Here is a 22,513-nt window from a genome sequence, read left to right on the forward strand (position 1 = left end):
TCTTACTCCCACAACCCAAAGATGTGCAGGATAGGTGGATTGGCCACGCTAAATTGCCCCTTAATTGGAAAAAATATAATCGGGTATTCTAAATTAAAAATTTTTTTTTTTTTTTTAAAGGTTTGTGATGCAAAGCGACACCTAAAGTATGGGTTCAATTCCTGTACTGGCTGAGATTTTTCATGAAAGCCCTGCCTTCTCAACCTTGCCCATCGCCTGAGGTGTGGTGACCTTCAGGTTCAATCACCACCAGTCTCAAAGAGAGCAGCCTGTGGCCCTCTGGGAGTATGACGACACATACATTTTACATTATATTTGTGGTCTGGTGTGATCCACTACAAGAAATTAGCGTTTTTCTTCCAAATGTCTTAATCACAAAGTTTGAAATAGACATCAGTCCGCCAGTGGAGGGAATCCTGATGGCCTGGTGAATCAGGCGCTGGACCAAAAACAAGTTTCATGCTGGCCGTGAAACCCGTTGTGAGTCTCCCTGCCCGGCCCGCCTACCCTGATGAGCTTTCTGATGTCCTCTAAATGGGGAAATGCTTAGGAAATCAGAAACACAAAGGGACTTGGGAGTCCTTGTTCACGATTCTCTTAAGGTTAACGCGCAGGTTCAGTCGGCGTTTAGAAGGCAAATGCAATGTTAGCATTCATGTGGAGAGGGCTAGAATACAAGACCAGTGATATACTTCTGAGGCTGTTAATGTTCTGGTCAGACCCCATTTGGAGTATTGTGAGCAGTTATGGGCCCCGTACCTAAGGAAGGATGTGCTGGCGTTGGAAAGGGTCCAGAGGAGGTTCACAAGAATGATCCCTGGAATGAAGAACTTGTCGTATGAGGAACGGTTGAGGATTTTGGGTCTGTACTCTTTGGGAGTTCAGAAGGATGAGGGGGGATCTTATTGAAACTTACAGGATACTGTGAGACCTAGATAGAATGGACGTGGAGAGGATGTTTCCACTTGTAGGAGAAACTAGAACCCGAGGCCACAGCCTCAGACTAAAGGGATGATCCTTTAAAACAGAGATGAGGAGGAATTTCTTCAGCCAGAGGGTGGTGAAATTGTGGAACTCTTTCCGCAAAAGGCTGTGCAGGCCAAATCACTGAGTGTCTTTAAGACAGAGATAGATAGGTTCTTGATTAATAAGGGGATCAGGGGTTATGGGGAGAAGGCAGGAGAATGGGGATGAGAAAATATCAGCCATGATTGAATGGCGCGGCCAAGTGGCCAATTCTGCTCCTATGTCTTATGGTCTTATGAATGTAATTTACACAGAGGATGCCTGATTCACCTGCCTCCTGGGCTGCTCTGGCGCCCCTAACGGAGAGTCCTGCTGCCATGAATTGGTGTAAGTCCTGAGATAGGGACCTGTCGGTTTACAGTCCAAAGGGTGGCAGGGGGTGAGTTCCCTCCCTACAAATGCCTCCAGGGTGCAGAGGGGGAGTTATTCTTGGGAGGTGCTCCCCCTCAGAGCCTTGGAGGTATTTGTAGGGAGAGTACTCACCCCGTTGCCACATCTCGGACTGCAAGATGCCAGGTTGGTACTGCCAAAGGATGGGCCTGAAGGGTGGGAAATCGGTGGCTGAAGGTGAGGTGGTGGCATAGTGGTATTGTCACTGGACTAGTAATCCCGAGACCCAGAATAATGGGCGGCAAGGTAGCACAGTGGTTAGCACTGTTGTTTAACAGCACCAACGACGCAGGTTCGATCCCGGCTTGGGTCACTGTCTGTGCGGAGCCTGCACGCTCTCCCAGTGTCTATGTGGGTTTCCTCCAGGTGTTCCAGTTTCCTCCCACAAGTCCTGAAAGACGTGCTGGTTAAGTGAATTGGACTATCTGAATTCTCCCTCTGTGTACCCAAACAGGTGCCGGAGTGTGGCGACTAGGGGATTTTCACAGTAACATCATTGCATTGTTAATGTAAGCCTACTGTGAGACTAATAAAGATTTATTGAATATTGGGGGAGGTGATAGGGAGAGTGAGGGGATGAAGCGGGGATAGGCATTTAAGGAGGGGAGGGAGGCTGAAACAGGGTACTGAGGAGAGGGGCCTTGTCAGTGAATAGAACAAAGAACAAAGAAAAATTACAGCACAGGAACAGGCCCTTCGGCCCTCCAAGCCTGCGCCGATCCAGATCCTCGATCTAAAACTGTCGCCTATTTTCTAAGGTTCTGTATCCTTCTGCTCCCTGCCCATTCATGTATCTGTCTAGATACATCTTAAATGCTGTTATCGTGCCCGCCTCTACCACCTCCGCCGGCAATGCGTTCCAGGCACCCACCACCCTCTGCGTAAAGAACTTTCCATACATATCTCCCTTAAACTTTTCCCCTCTCACCTTGAACTCGTGACCCCTAGTAATTGAGTCCCCCACTCTGGGAAAAAGCTTCTTGCTGTCCACCCTGTCTATACCTCTCATGATTTTGTAGACCTCAATGAGGTCCCCCCTCAACTTCAGTCTTTCTAATGAAAATAATCCTAATCTACTCAACCTCTCTTCATAGCTAGCACCCTCCATACCAGGCAACATCCTGGTGAACCTCCTCTGCACCTTCTCCAAAGCATCCACATCCTTTTGGTAATTTGGCGACCAGAACTGTACGCAGTATTCCAAATGTGGCCAAACCAAAGTCTTATACAACTATACCATGACCTGCCAACTCTTGTACTCAATACCACTTCCGTCATTTACCGTATAGTTCGCTCTTGAATTGGATCTTCAAAATTGCATCACCTCGCCTTTACCTGGATTGAACTCCATCTGCCATTTCTCCGCCCAACTCTCCAATCTATCTATATTCTGCTGTATTCTCTGACAGTCCCCTTCACTATCTGCTACTCCGCCAATCTTAGTGTCATCTGCAAACTTGCTAATCAGACCACCTATACCTTATATATGGTGGAGGTTGGGGCCTTGCCAGTTACCAGGGTGGGGTGGGTGGGGGGCGGTCAGGTGCTGCAGCAGCATTCTGAGATCGGGGCACCCTTTAAAAATGAAGCTTTGATCCATGAGGAGCAGGAGCTGTCAGAGAGATTAGGTCCGGCCCCCCCTCGGGTCCAGCAAGAACCTGTGTCACTGAATAGCACTGAAAACCTGATTGAGGGGAAAACATTTTCTAAGTGCCATTGAACGGCAAGTCAGGATTGCTCCTCGCGCCAGTGGGAATTACTCCGATTTTCCCGCTGGAAGGAGCACTTAGTCTCCGATTGTGAGAATCGCTCCCCGCACGTTTTCACCGCCTGGAACACAAACTGAAGATCAACATTGATCTTTTTAGTATTTCACACTGAATGTGTTAATCAAGAGATTATTATATTAAACACATAGAAACATCCAGTTTATAATCCAAGGAAATAGATATCATATTGAGCCATTAAACTCCTTTCTTCACCTTGATCATATTCAAATATCTCCATTTGTATTTGCATGAAGATGGACAAATTGTATCCAAATATTCTGGTGAAACCAGCATCTTAATTCTATAAAGATCAAAATTGATTAAAATTGCAGTTTTAAGAAACCTACCTTCAAGTAGCTGCCCAGTGCATCTACCAGTATTCCATTATACTGCTACAATTTTAGACAGAAATGCAAAACGTTAGGACATACAACATTTCAGCATTGTAGCTATTGCATTTAAGTTTAATGAAAATAAATCTAATCTACACAATATATTGAAGGATTTCTTTCAAAATGAACTGTTCTGTTAAGTTCTAAGATTTAAGTCAATATTTCTTCAGCGTTATTACTACATATCTATTAGCAGTGCCAGCTGTTAAATACGATTATATATATATTAAGTTAAACATTTATATTTACAAAACTTGAATAACCAAACTTCATCGTTCCACAAAGCACAAAACATTTTGCAGTTCTGAAATGCAAGCAATGCCATTGCCCCCCACTACCTAGAGGAATCTAAGAGGCAATAATAAAACACACAAGAAAGGTCAACACTGCTGGGTAAGGAATAGGGACTGGTTCTTTCTAATGGGGTAGAGGAATTTTGTAGCAATATTTAGCATATCTGTCTCAGGTAACTGCTGGCTGTTTTTTAAAAAATGAAAATTTAGTGTGCTATTGATGAATTCAGCTTATCGACATTTTTAGAGTTTGATGTAACTACTATTGGCGTAAAAGCATTAAGTGAAAAATTAAGCGCAACTTACAAATTAGAGTTGAAATTGTTTGACACAACATACAGGATCACTTTGTGAGCAGATTTTACATCCTGGACATTTTACTTTGAAAGATCACCATTTAGTGACTCCATGTTATTTAATGACAGGTCAAAGTTTTTAGTAGGAAAACAATTTTTGCAGTCACGTTTCTATTGCCTTGACAGTGTTCTTTAGTCCATACTTCATCCATAAAACATAGGAGCAGAATTAGACCATTTGACCCATTGAGTCTGCTCCGCCATTCAATCATGGCTGATATGTTTCTCATCCCCATTCTCCTGCCTTCTCGCCATAACCTCTGATCCCCTTACTCATCAATTACCTATCTATCTCTGTCTTAAAGACATTCAGTGATTTAGCCTCCACAGCCTTCTGCAGCAAAGAGTTCCACAATTTCACCACCCTCTTGCTGAAGAAATTCCTCCTCATCTCAATTTTAAATGATCATCCCTTCAGTCAGAGGCTGTGCCCTTGGGTTCTAGTTTTTCCTACTATTGAAAACATCCTCTCCACATCCATTCTTTCTAGGCCTCTCAGTATTCTGCAAGTTTCAATAATTTCCATCCTCATCCTCTAAACTCCATCAAACGCTCCTCATATGACAAGTTCTTCATTCCAGGGATCATTCTTGTGAACCTCCTTTGGACCCTTTCCAAGGCCAGCACATCCTTCCTGAGATGTGGGACTCAAAACTGCTTACAATGCACCAAATGGGGTCTGACCAGTCATATACAGCCTCAGAAGTACATCCCTGCTCTTGTATTCTCGTCCTCGTGATATGAATGCTAACATTGCATTTGCCTTCCTAACTTTCCAATTGAACATGCACATTAACCTTGAGAGAATCTTGAACTTTGTGCTTCTGATTTCCTAAGCCTATTCCTATTTAGAAAAAGGTCTATGCCACCATTCCTCCTACCAAAGTTTATTACCTCACACTTTTCCACATTGTATTCTATCTGCCACTTCTTCACCCACTCTCCCAGCCTGTCCAAGTCCTTCTGCAGCCTCCCCGATTCCTCGATACTACCTGACCCTCTCCATATCGTTGTATCATCTGCAACTTAGCAACAGTGCCCTCAGTTCCTTCTTCCAGATCATTAATGCATATTGTGAAAAGTTGTGGTCCCGACCCCGACCCCTGAGGCACACCACTAGTCACCGTCTGCCATCCTGAAAAAGGCCCCTTTATCCTCACTCTCTGCCTTCTGCCAGTCAGCCAATCCTCTATCTATGCCAGTATCTTACCCTTAACACCATGGGCTCTTCACTTATTTAACAGCCTCTTATATGACAAATTGTCAAAGGCCCTCTGTGCTCTGTCTATATTCATTCCCTGTTAATAACCAAACCATTCATTTTGCTTTGGATCTTGCCTTTCAAATACCCATTCTCGAGTGCCAGATTTTCATCCAAATTCGAGCATGCTTTCTTTATGTTTGTGGTGTGTATCAGCCAGATCAACAATGTGGAACATTCCTGTAGATTCATAGCAGCCTGGTGTTGTGGTGAGGGGAAGAAAGTTAAGAGCACTGGTCCCTGCATGCAATTGCTTTGTGGCAATCCCTGCTGAAAAGTATGTGATTGCTTGATGATGACTCTTCATAAATTGTAATTTGTCTCCTGACACAAAATTCATCGAGGATCTCTCCAAGAAGTAATAAAGTACTGGAAGATTATTGCTACTTAAGGAACTGCAAACAGGGTCAGTCTTAGGGGTGAAAGAATATTACAATAACTTCATAAAGAATTGCTGTCTTCTTAGTGTTTTGGACAACACACTTCAACCATCACAACAAACTAATTAGCAGGTCATTTATCTTGTTTGCTTTTTGTGGAGCCTTTTTAGAGTCATAGAGATCTACAGCACAGAAAAGGCCCTTTGGCCCATGGTGTGTCTGTGTCGGTCAAAAACAACCACCTAAGTATTCTAATCCCATTTTCCAGCACTTCGCCCACTGTCTTGTATGCCCTTGGCATCGCAAGATCACATCTAAATACTTCTTAAATGTTACGAGGGTTTCTCTGTCTCCAACACCCTTTCAGGCAGTGAGTTCCACACTCTCACCACCCTCTGAGTGAAAAGGTTTTTCCTCACATCCCTTCTAAATATCCTGCCCCTTCTCTTAAATCTAAAACGCCTGGTCATTGATCCCTCTACCAAGGGGAAACATTCCTGCCTACTCTATCTATGCCCCTCATAATTTTATACATCTCAAACAGTCCCCCTCAGTCTCCTGTGCTCCAAGGAAAACAATCCAAGTCTATCCAATCTTTCTTCATAGCTAAAACTCTCCAGCCCAGGCCACATCCGGGTAAATCTCATCTTCACTCTTTCCAGAGCTATCACATTCCTCCTATAATGTTGAGTCCAGAACTGCACACAGTGCTCTGCGGCCTAACCAATGTTTTATGCAGTTCCAGCATAACCTCCCTGTTCTTAAACTCAATTAATAAAGAAAGTATACCATATCCTTCTTAACCACTGTATCCACCTTCCCTGTTACCTTAAGGAACTGGTGTATATGTACAGCAAGGTCCCTCTGATCCTCGGTGCTTTCCAGTGTCCTGCCGTTTATCATGTATTCCCTTGCCTCGTTTGTCCTGCCAAGGTGTATCACCTCACACTTATCCGGATTGAATTTCATTTGCCAATGATCAGCCCATCTGACCAGTCCGTCTAAATCATCTGTAACCTAAGGCACCTCTTCACTATTTACCATCCCACCAATCTTTGTATCAGCCACAAACTTATGAATCAACACTTCTACATTCATGTCTAAATCATTTATAGAAACCACAAACAACAAGGGCTCCAACACTGATCCCTGCTGAACCCCACTACGTACAGTCTTCCAGTCAGAAAAACACCCCTTGACCATCACTCTCTGCTTCTTGCCACTCAGCCAATTCTGGGTCCAATTTGCCAAATTTTCTTGGATCCCATGGCCTTTTACCTTAACTATCAGTCTCCCATCAAAAGCCTTGCTGAAGTCCAAGTAGACTATGTCAAATGCATTGCCCTCATCTACACACCTGGTCACCTCTTCAAAAAATTCAATAAAGTTCATCAGGAATGAACTCCCCTTAACAAAACCATGTTGACTGTTCTTCTTTAAAAAATATATATTTTAAAGCATTTATATTACCAACAAACACAAGGACAGAAGCAAAATTATACAACATAAAAAATAACCAGCACCCACACCCCCACCCTTCCCCTACTCCTGTCCTGCCTTCCCCATTTTAACCTCCTTATTCCACCACCCCTCCCCCTTTCCCCTCTGTTGACAATCCTTAAAGAAGTCAATGAATGACTTCCACCTCCGGGCAAACCCATCAACTGACCCTCTCAAGATGAACTTGATCCTTTCCAACCTCAGGAATTCCGCCAGTTCACTCACCCCCCCCCCCCCCCCCCCCCCCCCCCGCTTTCGGCAGTTTTGAGTCCCTCCACCCAAGCAAATCCGTCTCCGGGCTATCAGGGAGGCAAAGGCCAAAACTTCAGCCTCTCTCACCCGCTAGACTCCAGGATCTTCATGTCCAGTCCCGAATGGAACACCTGCCCTACCCATCCTTCCCTCAGCCTTGTCTGATCCCCCATCTTTAAGTGCGTCTCTTGATAAATAAAAAAGTCACGTCCGCCTTCAGACTCCTCAGGTGCGCGAACACACGTGGCCGTTTGATCGGCCCATTCAGCCCCTGCACATTCCATGTGACCAGCCTGGTTGGGCAGCTCCCCACCCTCGCCCCTGCCAATCAACCATATCCCTTTTTGGGCTAGCCCCCGGCCCATGTCACGCGCCCTCCAGGTCCACACTCTGATGTCCACCGTTATCACTTCCTTTCCCGACCGGAGGCCACAGGATCTGCAACATCAGTGTCCCAGTGGCCTCACCTGAATATGATCTCCCCAGATGAAGGGGTGGAGCTACACCCTTAAGCAAGGGTCCCATGGGACATAAATGCCCAGCCCAAGTGTGTGCCGGGCATGGGAGACCTATCAGGGAGTAGGAGTTTTATCTAGTAGGTTAAATAAATAGGGTTTTTCTGACAGTCGTCGCTTCCAAGTGGTCGCTTGCCTGGAACTTTACACCAACAAAAATACAATGTACCTAAATGAAATTTAGATCACCAAAGGTAGCCATCACTAACATTGTCCAATACTGCAATTTATGGAATTACGATTTGGAAACATAGAATAGTATCTGCAACAGGTTTGTGTTGTTGAACTGAGATGGAGAGAATGTAGCAATATATCAGTTCTTTAAATTGCTAACTGTTTTTTGATGATATTTCCTCATCTAAGTGGACTCAGCAGCACTTATCGGAAAGGATAGCTCTGAAAGTTATAGTGTTCTGCATAGTGCCACACAGTTTCTTCAATACCTTCCAGAATTTTTAAAAAGCAATTTGTTGACTGGCAAATATGAACAGACACGCAGAAATTTACACTTGAGAAAGTGCAAGTGCTCAGAACCAGTTGGAGGAACGTGTATGGCTTTGAAGGTTATTTCTATTTTTAAACACCTCCTTTAAGATGTTATGCCTGGTTGGCACAGGGCTAAATCGCTGGCTTTGAAAGCAGACCAAGGCAGGCCAGCAGCACGGTTCAATTCCCGTACCAGCCTCCCCGAACAGGCGCCGGAATGTGGCGACTAGGGGCTTTTCACAGTAACTTCATTTGAAGCCTACTTGTGACAATAAGCGATTTTCATTTCATTATGCTGTATAGAGATCTAAAAATGGAAAGCAGGAAATGGCAGAATGTATCCAATACATTCTTCACAAATACTCAGCACTTTTTAGATCCAGAGAAATTAACAGAACAAACTATTATACTGTAAGGGAGGTCAATAAGATATCTGTTCTGCAAAATATGAAAATATAAAATGTTCATTTTACCATATGATCAACAGTATAGAATCGTAATTGAAATTTGCTGAACATTTTGAAGTTCTCCAAGTACAAGGGCTATACTTGACATTGACATACAGTGAATACAAACTCAAAGGAGCAGAAAGATAAACTGAGAACCTATACTTGAAATGGGTAAAATGCTTTTTGTTTATTCTTTCACCGGATGTGGCCATCGCTGGCCAGGGCAGCATTTTTTATTGCGCATTGTTAATTGCCTTTGAGAAGGCGGTGATGAGCTGCCTTCTTGAACTGCTGCAGTCCAGGTACATTCTCAATACAGTGAGGGAGGGAATTCATGGATTTTGACCCGGTGATAGTGAAAGAACGGAGATATAGTTCCACGTCAGGATGGTGGGTGGCTTGAAGGGGAACTTGAAGATTCTGGTGTTCCCATGTATCAGCTGGCTTTTGTCCTTCTAGGTCGTAGAGATTACCAGTTGTAAAGGTATTGTTGGAAGAGCCTTGGTGAGTTGCTGAAGTGAATATTATACATGACACACACTTCTGCCATTGCACATCAGGGGTGGAGGGATTGGATGTTGAAGGTGGTGGATAGAATGATAATCAATTGGGCTGCTTTTTCATGGATGGTGTCGACCATCTTGAATGTTGCTGGAGTTGCACTCATCCAGGCAAGTGGACAGTATTCCATCACACTCCTATCTTCTGTCTTGTACATGGTGGACAGGCCTTGGGTAGCCAGGGGGTGAGTTATTCTCCGCAGAGTTCCCAGCCTCTGACCTGCTCTTGTAGTCACAGTATTTATATGGTTGGCCCAGTTCAGTTTCTGCTCAATGGTAATCCGTAGGATATTGATGGTGGCGGATTCAGCGATGGTAATGATGTTGAATGTCAAGGGTGATGGTTAAATTCTCTCTTGTTAGAGATGATCGTTGCCTGACAGTTGTGTGGTGTGAATCTTACTTGCCACTTATATGCCCAAGCCTGAATGTTATCCATATGGGTACAGATTGCTTCAGTATCTGAGGAGAATTATGCTCAACATTGTGCAATCATCTGCAACCATCCCCACTTCTGACCTTATGATGGAGGGAAGGTCATTGATGAAGCAGCTGAAGATGGTTAGGCCTTGAACACTATCTGAGGACTCCTGGAGTGATATCCTGGAACTGAGATGATTGACCTCCAACAACCACAACCATCTTCCTTTGTGTTAGGTATGACTCCAAGCAGTGGGCATTCTTCCCCCTGATTCCCATTGATTCCACTTTTGTTAGGGCCCCTTGATGCCACGCTCGGTCAAATGCTGCCTTGATGTCAAGGGCAGTCACTCTTACTTCACGAGTTTATCTCTTTTGTCCATGTTTGGGTGAAGGCTGTAACCAGTTCAGAAGCGGAAAGGCATTGGCAGAGCCCAAACAGTGTCAGCAAGCAGGTTATTGCAGAGTGCTGCTTGACTGCACTGCCGACGATTCCTTCCATCACTTTGCTGAGGATCGAGAGTACACTAATGTGGTGGTAATTGGATTTGTCCTGCTTTTGTAGACAGGACAAATATGGCAGTTTTACCAGGTACATGCCTGGTAGATATACTGGAACAGTTTCGTTAAGGGCACAGCTAGATCTAGAGCACAAACCTCTTGTTGTATATTGTACTTGCAGAATAAAAGAATGGAATGCTGAAGAACATGAGGTTGAACACAATAATCAACGGAGGTTTATTGATGACTGTGAGCTGTACAAAGGCTTGATCGAAATGGAGTCAAAGCCCGTGAAGTAACTGATGACATCACGGACTATCACGTGACAAAATGACCATGCAACACAACAACAACCCACATATATAACATCCCTCCCCATGTAGTTCTAAGGTCCAACACAACAAATAACTACAGTATTTTTACATAGTCATTAAAACATAGTCAAGGGTATGCATTAAATCATTACACAGTGGGCGGCATGGCGGCACAGTATTTGGCACTACTGTCTCATAGCGCCAGGGACCCGGGTTCAATTCCAGCCTTGAATCACTGTCAGTGTGGAGTTTGCACGTTCTCCCCATGAATGCATGGGTTTCCGCTGGGTGCTCCGGTTTCTTCCCACAGTCCATATATGTGCAGATTAGGTAGATTGGCCATGATAAATTGCCCCTTAGAGTCCAAAAGGTTAGATAGAGTTACTGGGTTATGGGGATGGGTGGGGGCATGGGTCTAGGTAGGTTGCTCATCAGGTTGGTGCAGTCCTGCTGGACCGAATGGCCTCCTTCTGCACTGTAGTGATTCTATGATTCTAGAAGTAATACAGTAAGTAGGAAAGATAATCTGGTGGGCATCTATTCGGCACTGGTTGCCTGTGCATTTCAGGGATTTGGTTGTTCTTAACCTTAGAAGTACTCTCAGGTCCTTCATGGGATTTCTCTACCCTGGAAGGCATTAGTCTCTTTTGCATAAGGAAGACTAATAGCAGCAGGGGATTCTTCAGCAATCTCTGCTTCTGCGGATTGACCAGAAGTCATAGTCACACAATGTGGTAGTATTGATGGAGTTTCCTCTTGAGGTAATTCTGGCACATATGATACTGGCACATAGATGCGTATAGATAACAACTGACCTATGTGTCATCTCCACACTAGCTCATCTTCAGGGCCAGGTTGAGCCAACGCAGTTGCAAGAATCCACTTCTTTTTTTGAAATGTTTTTATTGAAGCTTTTACATTTTATACACTGTACATTCGGTTCAGATAAATACGTCAGTTACAATGTACAAGTCATTTCCCCCCCTCCCCTCCAATTGTTGTTTCAGGGTCCTCTCCTGGGTCCCCTACTGTACAACGGGCAGTTCTAGATATTTACATGTGAGCGATGTCCTCCCCTACCCTACCCCCCCCCCTTTTGTCATTTGACCTTCCCCCTTTTCTCTCTCCCCCCCCCCCCCCCCTCAACTTCATTCTTAGGAATTTCTTTGAGACTTCCTTTTCTTGTGTCCTTTTTCTTTAAAAAAAATAATATTTATTAAAGTTTTCACAAAATATCAACAACAAAATGTAAAAGGAACCCAATAAAATTAAATACAAAACAAAACAACCCAGTGCCCCTCTCCCACCCATACATAAATATATTAACACCCGCCGAAACACATAGCAAATATATACACCCCCTCAGATCCCCCAGTATAGACAAACAAAAATAAAATAGAACCCGCCCCCCCCCGGGTTGCTGCTGCTGCTGACCATTCCACGCTTGGGGGCCTCGCATCGCTCCATTGAAGAAGAATCCTTCGCCGGGCTACCAGGGACGCAAAGGCCAGAATACCGGCCTCTTTCGCCTCCTGCACTCCCGGCTCCTCTGCAACCCCAAATGTTGCGAGCCCCCAGCCCGGTTTGACCCTGGATCCTACCACCCTCGACACCGTCCTCGCTACGCCCTTCCAAAATTACTCCAGCACTGGGCATGCCCAGAACATATGGGTGTGGTTTGCTGGGCTCCCTGAGCACCTAACACACCTGTCCTCACCCCCAAAAAAACAGCTCATCCTTGTCCCGGTCATGTGTGCCCTGTGCAGCACCTTAAACTGTATGAGGCTGAGCCTCGTGCACGAAGAGTAAGAGTTCACTCTCCCTAGGGCATCTGTCCACGTCCCCTCCTCGATCTCCTCCCCCAACTTACCTTTCAGCATCTCCACCGAGGCCTCCTCCTCCTCCTACATCACCTGGTATGTTGCCGAGATCTTCCCCTCTCCAACCCACGCCCCCGAGAGCGCCCTGTCCTGTACTGTACGTGGCGGCAGCAGCAGGAATTCCACCACTTGCCGCCTGGGAAATGCCCTTACCTGTAGATACCTAAAGGCGTTTCCCGAGGGGAGCCCGTACTTCTCCTCCAGCTCACCCAGGCTCGCGAACTTCCCATCCACAAACAGGTCCCCCAACCTTCTTATCCCTGCCCTGTGCCACCCCGAAAACCCTCCATCTATTCTCCCTGGGACAAACCGGTGGTTCCCCCTGGTGTCCTTTTTCTAGGCCCCCTGGCCTCTGTGTATCAGCCGCTCTCCGGTCTCCCTCTCCTTTTTTCTCTAGCCCCCCCCCTCCTATTCTCCTCTTCTCCCTTCCCGGCCTGTTCCCTGTGGTCCAATTGGCTCACGTGTGTCCCCCTCCCCTGCCTCGCCGACTGCTGATTGTGTTCTATTATCTTGGGCATCTCCTTCGGTAAGAGTAGATCAAATGTAATTCTCAGCTTCCTCTTCAATAGTAGGAAAGCTGGGAACACTGCATAGTCACGTGTGTGGTGTTGCGATACATCGCCAAGCAACTGTTTAAACAGCGATGCAATGAACTTTAGCCCTTGGAGGCTCTCAGTGCATGCTTCAAGGACTGGATATACCTTTTGGCTAAACCATTCGTCGATAGGTGGTAAGGTGCCAATTTTATGTGTTGGATACCACTCATCGTTAAATAGTCCTCGAACTCTGAGCCATGAACTGTGGACCATCGTCACTCATGATTTGTTCTCGCTCCCAAACCTATCGAAAATCTCACTGAGCTTTTCAATGGTTTGTTCTGCAGTTGTTGACTTCATTAGGACCACCTCAGGCCACTTGGAGTGTGCGTCTATCATGACCATGAACATGTAGCCTTCATATGGACCAGCAAAGCCAATGTATATACATTGCCAAGGTATTTTAGGCCACTCCCATGGATGCAATGGGGACAACGGTGGTGGTTCATTCATTCATTCATTCCTTATCCATACACATGACTAGCACAATCATGCTTTTTCCCTCCTGGCCACCAAAAGTAGCTCATTCGAACTATACCCAGGTATTCTTCATGTAATTGTTCCAATACTCCTTGTCGCAAGTTTGGAGGAATTATTACCCGCATCCCCCAAAACAGGCATCCGCCCTGTACTGTAACTCGGGTTTACTGGAAATATCTGACTTTAATTCAGGATGCGTTCCTGCTATCCTCCCTTTTAATATCATTTCCAGTACCTTCCCATCGTGGGATCATTTCTGTTATGTCATAGGACCTGAGCTGCAGTCATTGGAATGTGTTCTATGTGCACACGATGAAAGAAATTTTAATACTGGATGTTGTCTGACCAGCAGGCAAAGGCAAACGTGACAATGCATCAGCATTGGCATGGCTCTCTCTGACTGAGAATGTGCCATCAATATCAAAGACCATCGTTGGAGTCTACTTGCTGCCAACGAAGAAATATATTTATGTTACCCAAAAATTTATGTTAAGGGCCTGTGATCCATCAACAATGTGAAGTGATGACCATATAGGTATTGGTGAAATCTTCTCGCAACAAAAATAATATTCACTACCTCCTCCTCCAACATGACGCAAAAGTTATTGGTCTTTCTTCCCAAAGGTACTATATGTGTGACACCACCGCTCCAACTCAACATGGCAAGGCATCACAGGCAACTTGCAATGGTAACTTTGGGTTGAAATATACTAACACTTCTGACATCTTCAGTGCCCGTTTAGCTGACCTATATGCTTTTTCGCATTCTGGTGTCCATTGCCATGCTTATTTTATGCACAAAAATGTGATGGTTTTAGGAGGATTGCTAGATTAAGGATGAATTTCCCATAGTAGTTAATTAACCCTAGAAATAATCTTAACTGAGTTGCATTCGTTGGTCATGGGGCCTCCATAATAGCCTCCATCTTCTTGTGTCTTTTGTAAATCCTTGCTATCGATCACATGGCCTAAATATTGTACTGATGTTTGAAATAAATCATACTTATCCTTCTTCACATGAAGACCATGCATCTCAAGGCGTTTCAATGTGGCTTCCAAGTTATGTACGTGCTCCTGTTCATTGGTACCAGTAATTGGTATATCACAAGGTAACACTGTACCCCCTAGTAGATTGCTAAGGATCTGGTCTATTGGCTATGAAACAAAGCAGATGCTGATGTTATTTCAGAAGGTAATCTCTTATAGTGGAATAGGCGTTATAATGGTGAGCAGATGTTGAGATTCAACTGTGACATTCATTTGTTGGTAGGCCTGCGATAGGTTGACCTTGCTAATTTCTGTCCTCCTGCGAGGCCGGCAAACAAATCCTCAATCAATGGTAGTGGGTATTGATCCGCAAATAGAACCGGATTGATGGTTGTTTTGGAATCTCCATAGATGCGTATTGTTCCATCCTGCTTCATTACAGGCCCTACTATCTGTACGGTATGATTCTGTGAGTATGCTTGACTAGTCACTGGGGCAGCCCTCCCTATTTTGCCCATTGTTGCATCCAGTGCCTAGGTCAATGCCGTGTGAGTCTTCTGCTTTCATTCCTTTTTGTAGACATTGTAATGGTCTTATACAATGGAATGGCTTCACATTTAAGAGTCAACAACATTGCTGTGGAGCTACGGATGGCAGATTTCCTTCCCTAAAGGAGATTAATGAACCAGATGGGTTTTTACAACAATTGACAATGGTTTAATGGTCATTGTTACTGAAACCGGCTTTTCAATTCCAGACAAATTAAATGTCCCCAGAGCATTAATCAAGCATGACTCGTCCTGTGACATTACCACAATGCCAACAGAAAAACTACCTTTTTCTGTACCTTTAACAGCATGTACACCATAGGATTGGTATATTTGTGCATTTGATTATAATTCAAAACTATTGGGGGTACCTGGAGGAGGTGAATAAAATTAGTGCTTTCATATCGACAATCTTGGATCACTTGGAGCATTCTTGCCTCCAAGTCAAAAAGCTGTGATTAAAAGTCCCACTCTAAGAGAGTTGAACACGTACTCCTGTCTGGTAATGAATGAGTGCTACACTGCACTGCCATCGATACTGCCTTTCAGCTGAGAGGTTAAACTGAAGCCCCTATGTTCTCAGTGTAGAACCCGACGGGAGAGACAACAGGAATGCACTGTAAGATAGAAAGGAACAACTGGGGCTGGATTCTCCCGAATCCCTGCGATGGCCCGACGGCGGCGTAAAAAACTGAGCGGACCACTCCGGCGTCGGGCCGACCGGAAGTTGCGGAATAGTCCGCACTTTCAGGGGCTAGGCCGGCGGCGGAAGGGTTGGCACCGCGCCAGCCGGCAGCGAAGAGCCGCCGTGAGTTAGCGCATGCGCAGAACCGCTGGCGTGGTTCCACGCATGCGCAGACCGGTCGGCATATTCTAGGACATGCACAGGGCGGTGTCTTCTCCGCGCCGGCCATGGCGGAGCCCTACAGTGGCCGGCGCGGAAGGAAGAAGTGCCTCCACGGCACAGGCCCGCCCGCAGATCAGTGGGCCCCGATCGAGGGCCAGGCCACTGTGCCCCCCCCCCCCTCCCCCCGGGGGCCGGGTCCCCCCGCACCCCTCTGAGGACCGCACCAGCCGGCCTGCCTGCCAGGACCCGCCGTGTGGGACCATGACTAATTCACGGCGGCGGGACTGGCCAGAAACCGACGGCCGCTTGGTCTATCGGGGCCCAGAGAATTCCAGGGGGGCCACTGCCAACTGCCCCCGACCGGCGTGGCGTAATCCCAGCCCCCGCCCGAACCGGCGCTGGAGAATACGGCAGCCGGCGTCGGAGTGGCAGGGCAGGCTTCACGCTGTCCCCCGGGGATTTTCCAACCCGGCGGGGGGGTCAGAAAATCCTGCCCCTGATTTATTACGGGATACACAAATATCCCGTGTGCCTCCCTCCACGACCTGCACCAGGCCAGTGTTTTTATACGGAGTAGTTCCCCCTTGTTAAGGGGAAACCCCACCCCCAATTACTGGGGGAGTTCATACTCAGCTGTGTAAGGGGGGAATCGTATAGAGCGCAGTCTTTGACCCCCCCCCAAAGGGGTCGTAACAATCAGTTAGATGTAAAAGATCCGTCAGTAATATTTCAAAGAAAGGCAAAGGTGTTATTTCCTGTATCCTGGTCAATATTTATACCAAAGAAAAATTGTTATACATAGAGCTTGCTGTGTGAAAATTTGCTGCAATACATCCTATATTACAAAGAAGACTCTATTGGCTGTAAAGAGCTGTGGGATGTCCTGAGTTCATGTGAAGTGCTGTTTATAAGTAATCCTGTCTTTCTTTGATGAGGGCGAGCCAGCGGTTAATATCCATTTTGATTTTCATGAGGGTGGCAATGAAGTTTTACATATGAATTAGATGGGGAGCTTGCTCCTCCATTTGATAAGATCATGGTTGATCTTACTGCGACCTCAACAACACTTCCCGGACTACCCACTCAATATCTTTTGACCCCCCCTGTACATCAAGAATCAGTCTCTGCCGTAAAAATATTCTGCCTGCACCACTTTCTGGGAAAGAGAGTTCCACAGACTCACAACACTCAAGAGAAAAATAACTCTTATCTTAGTCTTAAATGGTAGACCCCTCTGTCCCCTAGTTCTATTCTCTATCTCAAGAAGAAACATCCTTTCTGCATTCATCCTCTCAAGTCCCCTCAAGATCTATGTTTCAATAAGATCACCTCTCATTCTTCTAAAATCCAACGGCAAAGGCACAGCCTGTCCATCCTTTCCTAATAAGGTAATACCCCCATCCCAGGTATCAGTCAATTGAGTCTTCTCTGAACTGCTTCAACTGCAGTTGTATAATGCAGTCTAAAACCCTGCATAGCTGTAGTAACGGTTTTTAAAATTTATTTGTTCATGTGGGTATTGCTGGCAAGACCAGCATTTGTTCCCATCCCTAATTGCCCTTGAAATGAGTAGCTTGCTAGACAATTTCAGAGAACAGTTTTTTTTAAAAAACGTTTACCAGGGAGCCACAGACAATAACATATCGACCGTTGGGATCCTCTATAACCTTAGAGCCAGAAAATTAAACCCTTTTTTCAATTAGTATCTTCGTATCCCTGGCCCTGCCATCAAAACCAGAATGATAAACCTGCCCAACCCAACCCCTGCACAACCTAATTTGGTCTCTGACTCGCAAATACTACATCGAAGTTTAAATTCTAGAGATGAGAAAATGCCCTTGACCTTTCACTGAGCCATTCAAACCCCAAACGTTCCAGGTGACCAAACAAATTGGAGGTCTCCCAACCCCCTCAATCCAGAGTCAGCCATTTCCAGCAAGAGATGCTGAAATGATAAAGCAAAAAGATCCACCCAAGCTGGCCACCCAACCAAGTCAAAAGACTGGACAAAGAAAAATCAACAGACAGCGTCAGCAAACTACCCCCCCCCCCCCCCCCCGACAATGCCAACGCCATTGAAAGCGACCACACCCTATAAATACAAATAGGAGCAAGTCAAACAAAAACGTACCCTCATACTAAAACCTACGTTTAACAAACTCATAAAACAAGAATTCTAAGTTCATTATCTAAAAAACTACAATAATTAGCTGTAGCATATCCTCTAAAACTGCTTCCGCTAAATAACTCCTTAGTTAGCAGGGTGGCTCCCAACTGGAAAAAGGGAAAAATCGATATAAATGACAAAATACCCAAACCCCATTTAACATGCGCAGCAAAAGGAGCTATACATTAGTACAAAGATTAGAACCCCACATAGTATAAAACCCAAATTATAATAAAGAATTATAAGAACTCGATTCCAACAAGAACAAGGAAAAATTAGAACAAACATGAAACCTCAACAATATAACAATACAACATGCCCCATCGACAGAACCCAAAAACAAATTACAACCCATCCAACTTGTGCTTTATAACAAAAGAGTTGCCCTCTCCCAGCGCATCGAAGAAATAGTCTTTTCCCTCAAAAGTTGCTCTAAGACGAGCTGGGGAGACCAACCCGAACCGGCGGCCTTGACTCCATTAAACTCGCTCTTTTCTTTGCAAACTCCGAACCCGTATCCTGATAAAACCTAATGGAGTGACCTTTCCACTTAAAATTGCCATTTTCCTTTGCCCATTGCAAAACCTTCTCCTTTTCCTTGAAGCTATGGAATCTCACTATCACCGCACGCGGTGGGTCTACAGGATGAAGCTGTGGCTGAAGTGTGCGATGGGCTCGGTCCAATTCAGGCGGGTTTGTGAATCCATCCTCGCCCACCATTTTGAAGAACATGCCCGATAAGCATGCCATGGGCCTAATCCCCTCTGGCAACCGCACAATCTGGATATATTTCCTCCTGGACCTGCTTTCCAAGTCATTCATCTTGACTCTCAGCAGGCTATTCATTTTGGTTGAAGTCAGTTCAGATTCCAATGCAGTAATCTGATCGCTGTGGTCCCCAAGGCTGCCTCCATATCTTTGATCGTGGCTCCCTGGACCTCGACCTGCTTAGTTTTCTCCAGAGCTGCTAGAATGGGAGCCAAGGCCTCTGCAATTGATCTTTTGAGATATTCTGACACAACTCGTTGGTTCTTCTCAAATTCCTTCACCAAGTTATCAGAAAGAACCTTGGCCGTTAGTGGAGTGGACAGAGAACCAGAAACCTACTCCGCCATTTTACTTGCCTTTGAGCTCCGAGAGGCCCCAGACTCCATCGATGAGTTTCTGCTCCAAGCTTTCCTTTCCTTGCTTTGTTTGGGCATTTTAGTCATAAAAGATTTTTACTCCGATATCTATATGGGATTTCGAATAAAATAATCCATGGGACCAAGGAAAGGGGCAAAAAGTACAGTACTCCAATGGGAGCCAGCTTATGCGCGTCTTCCCCCTACAGTACGCCACCAGAAGTCCCTTGAATTCAGAGAACAGTTAAGAGTCAACCACACTATTGTGGGTCGCGATGCACAAATAAGCCGGACCAGGTAAAGATGGCAGATTTCCTTCCCTAAAGGACATTAATGAACCAGGTGAACTTTTTTGTTGTATGAATTGATGATAGCTTCATGGTCACCTTTACTGAGACCAGCTTTCAATTCCAGATTTTATTAACTGAATTTAAATTCAACCAGCAGCCATGTCCCCAGAGCATTAACTTGGGCCTCTGTGTTATTACTCCAATTACATTACCGCTATGTTATTGTCTCTCCCAAATAATTCCCTACTTTTGTACTCTAATCCTGTTGCAATAAATGCCAACATGCCATTTGCCTTCCGAATCACTAGCTGCATCTAGGTACCAACTTTTGTGATTCATGCACCAGGACACCCCTGATTCCTTTGTACCATTAATTTCTGCAATCTCTCTCCATTTAAATACATAATCTCCTCATCCCAGGAATCAGTCAAGTCAGTCTGCTCTGAACTGCATCGAATGCAGTATGAATGCAATATGAAGACAAAGTTGCACACAGTATTCTAATGTGGTCTCACCGATACCCTTTGCAACTGTACCCAAACATCCTTACTTCTATGTTCCATTCCCCTTGCAATAAATAACCACATTTCACTTGTCTTCCTGATCACGTGCTGGGCAGGATTCTCTGTCCCGCTGCACCAGTTTTATGGTGCGGCGTGCCCCTGCCGGCCAATGGGGTTTCCCATTGTGGGCAGCCCCATGCCGTTGGGAAATCCCCGGGCACTGCTGGCGCAACTGAGAATCCCGACAGTGGAGAATCCAGCCCGCTGTATTTTCATACTAATATTTTACAATTCATGAACTATTACACCCAGTGGACAAGTTCACATTTTCTCGTGTTAGGACAGAGAAGGTGAATGTCGACTATGGGTGGCTTTTCTTTTCTATTTGTTCATAGGATGTGGACATTGTTGGCTAGGCCAGCAATTATTCCCCATCTCTAATTGCCCTCGAGAAGGTAATGGTTAACTGCCTTTTTGAACTGTTGCAGTCCATCTAGTGTAGGTACACTCACAGTGCTGTTAGGGAGAGGGATTCCAGGTTTTTGACTCAGTGACAATGATAGGATGGCAATATAGTTCCAAGTCAGGATGGTGTGTGACTTGGGAGAGGAACGTGCAGGATCCTTGTCCTTCCTTGATGGTGTGCTCGAGTGGTTTGTGTGCCAGAATGTTTTTAATAGTCAAAGTGCGGGATATGTAAATATATTATCTTCCTCTGATTATTCTTGTAGATAATAATTATTTACGTAGAGCCTTGCTGCCGAGGATTTAATAGGTGTACGCGTCATGTTTGGTAGATTATACATGGTTGTGGAAATAGTAGACTTGAAGGTCATTGGCTTTTCTTTGCAATGTGTCAAAGTAAAAGTGACTATTTTTCCAAGAAATTTATAGTTCCAAATATCCAGGAATAAAAAAAATCAAAATCCTTGAAAACAGTAAGTAAAATCACCATAGTCCCAGATGACCATAGGCTGCTTTCCCCTTTGAGGGGGAGAGCTGACTGGTGGTGATTTAACCCGAGAATCACCACACCTCAGGGACTGTCACACCTGCTGGGTTTTCCCAGCATTTCCGGTTTTATTTCAGATTTCCAGAATCCTTAGTATTTTGCTTTTATAAAAGTGTTAAGGGCAGCACGGTGGCGCAGTGGTAACACTGCAGTCTCACGGCGCTGAGGTCCCAGGTTCGATCCCGGTTCTGGGTCACTGTCCGTGTGGAGTTTGCACATTCTCCCCACGTTTGCGTGGGTTTCGCCCCCACAACCCAAAGATGTGCAGGTAGGTGGATTGGCCATGCTAAATTGCCCCTTAATTGGAAAAAATTAATTGGGTACTCTAAATTTAAAAAAAAAGTGTTATAACCTGCCCGGATCCTATTGGCTGGGGACAATTGGTTACCCCAGGATCCTTGAGGAATATGAGCTCCACCAATGCGGGGTGGGGGCGCAATCCACCTACCCTGCACATCTTTGGGTTGTGGAGATGAGTCCCACCCATACACAGGGAGAATGTGCAAACTCCACACGGACAGTGACCCGGGTCTGGGATCGAACCCAAGTCCTCGGCGGCGTGAGACAGGAGTGCTAATCACTGCTCCACCCTAGTGAAAGATGATCTAAATGAAACACACAGGACCATGAAGAAACTTGACAGGGTGGGAGAGAAGCGAACTAGGGGACACTGTTTAAAAACAAGAGGTCCTCCATTTAAGATGGAGATGGCCAATTCTCTCTCTCTCAAAGGGTCATTAGTCTGGAGGCTGGGTAACTGAATATGTTTAAGGCTGAGTTAGATAGATTAGCTGCCAACGTTGGACCAGGGACTCCAAGTCAATCTTATGGTGTGGTTTGGTAACTGGGTGGGAGCTAACAGACAAAACACATGAACAGGAAATGTTGATATGATGTGACAAGCGGTGTTCCCTTGAAATCTAGAATGAGGCCTCAACATGTCGCTTATATATCTCAAAGAATTAATGAACAGAGTTGTATATGCATGTTTAGAGATTAGACTAAATTAGGAGGCATAAAGAACATAAACATGTCAAGTGGTTGGGCAAACCTGTGGCAGTAAAGGTAGTGTGGGCTCATCTACTTTGGATCCATTTTCACCCCCATTTTTTATAAATTTAGAGTACTCAATTCAACTTTTCCAATTAAGGGGCAATTTAGCGTGGCCAATCCACCCACCCTGCACATCTTTGGGTTGTGATGGCGAAAACCCAC

At 45.3% G+C, this 22,513-nt stretch overlaps 1 protein-coding gene across 12 annotated transcripts in view; it reads right to left on the reverse strand.

Annotated features, from left to right (window-relative positions):
• Positions 1-22,513, reverse strand: part of LOC140408764 (prominin-1-A-like) — a 362,788-nt gene that overhangs the window by 22,230 nt on the left and 318,045 nt on the right. For 11 of the 12 annotated variants that reach the window (XM_072496421.1, XM_072496410.1, XM_072496411.1 and 8 more), the window contains one exon: positions 3,533-3,577. Coding sequence is in view for 1 of the 12 variants with exons in the window: in XM_072496419.1 (XP_072352520.1) it covers positions 3,556-3,577 (22 nt within the window). In the remaining 11 variants the exon portion in view is untranslated. Of the gene's footprint in view, positions 1-3,532; positions 3,578-22,513 lie in introns of those variants that run through there. The other variant, XM_072496418.1, reaches the window with a different exon arrangement.

This window comes from Scyliorhinus torazame, chromosome 3 (genome assembly GCF_047496885.1).
Source record: "Scyliorhinus torazame isolate Kashiwa2021f chromosome 3, sScyTor2.1, whole genome shotgun sequence".
NCBI lineage: Eukaryota > Metazoa > Chordata > Chondrichthyes > Carcharhiniformes > Scyliorhinidae > Scyliorhinus > Scyliorhinus torazame.